The 4,799-nt window shown below is 33.9% G+C and overlaps 1 protein-coding gene across 1 annotated transcript; it reads right to left on the reverse strand.

Moving 5' to 3' along the window:
- Positions 1-575: 575 nt before the first annotated feature.
- LOC111989482 (benzyl alcohol O-benzoyltransferase) lies at positions 576-2,861 on the reverse strand. The gene is made up of 2 exons (XM_065764197.1): positions 2,347-2,861; positions 576-1,656 (listed from the first exon to the last, which is right to left on the reverse strand). The coding sequence occupies exons 1-2, from the start codon at positions 2,800-2,802 to the stop codon at positions 751-753; spliced, it is 1,362 nt and encodes a 453-aa protein (XP_065620269.1). The 5' UTR covers positions 2,803-2,861; the 3' UTR covers positions 576-750.
- Between the last annotated feature and the right edge of the window lie 1,938 nt (positions 2,862-4,799).

The raw sequence follows: 4,799 nt of genomic DNA on the forward strand, positions 1-4,799 counted from the left end.
ATTTTATGGTATCCCTTGTGATCAGATGGTGCAGAATATCCTTATCACATGACAATCATTCCAGTAACTACTCACGAAGCAGTACCCTAAACTAGATGAAAAGTTCAAAACATTTTTTTTTTTCTTATGATCCTAACTCCCAAGCGTGTCAGTCATCGCATTTAGCTTCTTAAACTCAGCTCACAACACGCATATTGCTTATCTTCACTAAGTCATCGCACTGGCTATCTCATACTCTAGCTCATTACAACAGTCATTGGTAAACGGCTTTCGCTATCAGGTGTCTTTGCACACAAGTTATGGAAACTTTAAAAAGTCTAACCTTTATTAATAAACAATAAAAACTAATAAATATTTAAATATTATGATAAGTTCCATTAACCTACCTTTAGATTGGGACTAAAGTCAAACAAATCCAAAACATTTCAAAATTGACCAATTTGAACCCTTAATCCAATTTGCTCACTAAGAGATGAGAAAAATAACTAACAAACTTAATTAATGTATAGGGAGTAAGTTGGGTTTAGGGACCAAATTATTCATTTTTTAAATGTCTTAGGCCTAGTTGACATTAATTCAAATCTCATGATAAGTTAATGGAATCTATCCATTTTAGGACAAAAGTTACTCGATTCCTTTAAAAAAAAAAAAAAAACTAATGGATATAAAATTAAAACTTAAGGCACAAGCACAAAATAAGATATTTACTCTCAGTAAATTTGGTTCAAAAGCTTGAGCAGAATGGAATTCTTATAAGTGACTAGTTGGTCCTTCAGCAAGCAATATATCCAACTGGTTTTCAAATCTTTCCATGGCTTGGACTGGCAAGGAAATTGGCACCACTATCCCATTCTCTCCTTTACTATTCTTACTAGGAATATAGAAGCCAGACACTCCAGGTATGGCCCCCACCTCACCCTTGGCAGGCCCACCATAAAACGGTTTACCCCACCCAAAGTCCACCTCTCCAAATCCGGCACGTGTCACATTCGACACAACATACGATCCCACCCCATAGAAGTGGGGCCGACCCTTAATAATCATAAGATCAGTCACCGACCGTAAGTACTCCTCTGTTATGTTGTTCTTTGCCTTCTTCAGCAATTCCACAGCATAACCCAATGGATTCTTACAAAGTTTCCCTGCTGTTGTGAGTGCCACAGAGAACGCAAAAACGTTACCGTAATAACCATTGGGTAAAGGAGGGTTGAATTTGTCACGTGCATTAACAATGCACAACACACGAACCTCTTCTTGGGGGTTTGTTAGGAGAGCTATGGTACGACAACGCCAGAGGCATGCGGTGAGCAACTCGAAGGTGGAGCATTGTTTCAGGTGAAGTGGCATGAATCTTCGGAGGGTGGAGACCTCTGTGGAGCCGAAGAAAATGGTACGATGGGCCATGTCATTGTTGAGTGGGATTGGGACAGCAACGGTGGAGGCCATGTCATCGTACTCACGATGCGTGCATGTCACTTGAGTTGGATCTCTTGCTTGAAGGAGATGTCTCTGCCACACGGGTAAGATGGAGGGGGCACATGCACCACGTGCCATCTCTCCCATGGCCATCATGAATTGCACCAATCCAGCGGCATCACTCATGGTGTGGTTTAGGCGAACGGCAAAGATGAACCCACCACACTTGAGACGTGTCACCTGCCCATCTCCACCAAGCAAAATGATTGTTGGTTTATTTAACAATAAAGAGTGATGCTAGAGAGAGAGAGAGAGAGGGAGATATATATATATATATATATAAATTTTGAGTAATGCTATATCACAATGATATATTACAATATTTTCATAATAATTTCACAAAAAAACTTAAGTGAAAAATTATTATTGGTTATAATTTGGCCCACCACTAATGTCATTTTTTTACTTAACAATAATAACTTATCTAAGATTTGCTATAAAATTATTATAAAAATATTGTAAAAGTAGCATTACTTTTTATTATCTAAAATTTGTTATAAAATTATCATAAAAATATTGTAAAAGTAACATTACTTATAAATTTACTACATAACATTTAGATATGTCACCAATTACATTAAAATAACATTGACCTTCATATTTTCCATCCACAAAAGAACAAGGTACCAATAATTTCCTATCCCATGATTCATATTTACGCATAAGTGAAGTTTCTCATTATAAAAGTTTTCAAAAGTTTATCATGACCTAGAAAACGCAAAGTTAACAGGTTGCAGTATTTATTTTCTTACTTTAATCATCCAATGATACATCAATTTAGATGTAAACACAAACACACACACACACACACACACACACACACATATATGAGATATATATTAGTGAGTTTTAGAGGCACAGAATATGAACCTGAATAAGCAATAATGGGCAATTAAGGATGCCCCCAGAGCCGGGAACATCAAAAAGGAGCTCCTCTAAGCATGGGAATGGAGGATGAAGTACGTCACCTAACTGTTCGAGCATAATATCGGCATTGGCCTCAATAAACATAACACCCTCACCGGTACATTCTACTACAAGCTTTCGGCCAGGTCCTTCCCTAAGCCTACCAGCAAATGGGTAGTAAAACACTAGTGTTTGTGCAAGTGCTTCTCTGATGACTTTCACTGGGTCTCTGATCTCTTGCAATATTGAAGAATCATATTTATAGAAATGTATGGTTGGGATTTGAAATCGAAGACCCTCTTGGTCATCAATATCGGAAAGTTGTTTGAATTCATAAGGTGTGGGCTTTGCAGGAGCAACCAGTTCTGGTTTGCACCTTTGTACTTTGAACACTAGAGAGGTGGGTGGTGCCAGTGCCATGCCAAGAAAATGGTTTGAATATGAGACTAAGAAACTTGGGCAAGCTTACAGGTTGTAGTGTGTGTTATGACTTATGATAGACAGGAATTTATAGCCAGAAATGACGTAATCTAGAAATAGAAATATCTTTCAAAATAGGGAAAATATTATCACACACAATATAAGTATTACACATCAAGTATGGACACTCATAAAAACAAGAAAAACCATGTGCAACAACTCATGTATAACAAGTATTTCCTTTCTTTAAGTGCAGTATCATTTCAATAGTAATATTAAAGCTTGTGAGTGGGTGGCCAACTACACAAGATAATATAATAAAAAAAATACAATCAGTTAGCCAAAAAAATGAATAGGAGTTTTCAAATGGTTCTACTTCATGTGATGGTTAGTGGCCTAGTGGGTAATGTTTTTCCTTTCTAACAACTGCAATCACAATTCATAACAAAGTACATCATGTTTGCTGCAATTCAGTGGAGGCATAAATCCGCTATTTTTTCTTTATTATTCATAACTTTTCACATCACAGTTTTGACAAAATTTCTGTAATTTGTTGAGATCTTAACTCTTTTTTCCCCGTTAGCTTTTGAAGTACAAGAAAAAAAAATCTCGGCTTTTGTAAAGTCAAAGTACATATGATATGCACACCAAGAAGCCCCCTACACTTGCCCACAAAACAAATAAAAACGAAGTAATAAATAATCCTTTTTACTTAACTCTATTCTTTTAATTTGTTAGGTGTAACAAAAATTGTATTCGCTTATTATTTTTTGTTAGTCAACCAGTGTGTGTGTATATATATACATATATAAAGCTACCAAGAATTAAAAAAGAACTAAAAACACAAGAAATGAGTGGACAATAGTCCACCTACACTTTGCTAATTTTTTTTCTCTATTTTTTTTTCATCTTCGATAAACAATTGAGTAATGCTACATCCACAACATTTAAAAAATAATTCTACAACAAATCTTAAGTAGTAATCTATTATTGATTCTAATTTAGACTTATCATTAACATTATTTTTTTACATATCAATAATAAATTGCCACCAAGAAATATTTTTTGTAAAAATATTTTGGACGTAAATTATTGTAAACATTTTCTTTTGAGTAATGCCAGGGACATATCAATTTCACAACATTCCTAAATTAGCATAGCAAAAAATTAAAATTAGAGATTATGGAGAGCCCATGTGTAAGTTGGCATGTTAATTTAGGAATGTTGAGAAGTTAATATAACATCTTGTGTCCATTGCATTACTATATATATATATATATATATTATCTATTGAATAATATCTGAGCCTAATTAATAATCATACAAGTATAGAAATATCTTTAGCGGTTAAAATTTGGGGGCCTTATTGTACTTGGGGGCTTTAAGCGATTGCTTAATTGACCTAATGGTAGGGTTGACCCTAAGAAAGAAACCAACAACCAACAACGATCTAGTGATCCACGAAGAGTTGGGCTATTAGCATGGATGGGTTGGGTTTTTTTTTTTTTTTTTTTAATTTTTTATGACTAAAATAACCAATATCCTCTATTTCATTCGGTATAAACTGGTACAACCTTGTATTTGGAGTGGTACATTGAAAAATACTGGTTGTATCAGAGGTATGGTACAATATTGTATCAACTTCCTTTATTTCATTTTTTGTATTCCACTTTATACTTCATTAATCACAATTTTTTTTTATGAATATTCTTTTTTCTTTTTTTTTTTTCATTTTAAACTTTGGTTATTTTATAAGGAATGTAAAAAAAAAAATTAAAAAAATTAAAAGTACATTGCTAAGTTGTGATTAGTGGAGTATAAAATGGAACACTAAAAGTGATACAGAAGATTTGTATTTGATTTTTTTGTATGAGAGTAAAATGAGAATTTCAAATGGAAAGTGAGGGTAAAAGTATAAATATATCAATTTGTCTTAACAAGTTTAGCAATACTAAGTTACTGGGTAAGTGAATATAGATTATTTTTTAAAAATAAGG

Source organism: Quercus suber, unplaced genomic scaffold (assembly GCF_002906115.3).
Source record: "Quercus suber isolate HL8 unplaced genomic scaffold, Cork oak 2.0 scaffold_544, whole genome shotgun sequence".
Taxonomy (NCBI): domain Eukaryota; kingdom Viridiplantae; phylum Streptophyta; class Magnoliopsida; order Fagales; family Fagaceae; genus Quercus; species Quercus suber.

Excerpts from the sequence above, each read along its gene's own strand:
- LOC111989482 (XM_065764197.1), bottom strand. The coding sequence starts at position 2,802 with ATGGCACTGGCACCACCCACCTCTCTAGTGTTCAAAGTACAAAGGTGC. Across the intron at positions 1,657-2,346 it reads GCCCATTATTGCTTATTCAG|GTGACACGTCTCAAGTGTGG; the intron begins GTTCATATTCTG and ends GGAGATGGGCAG.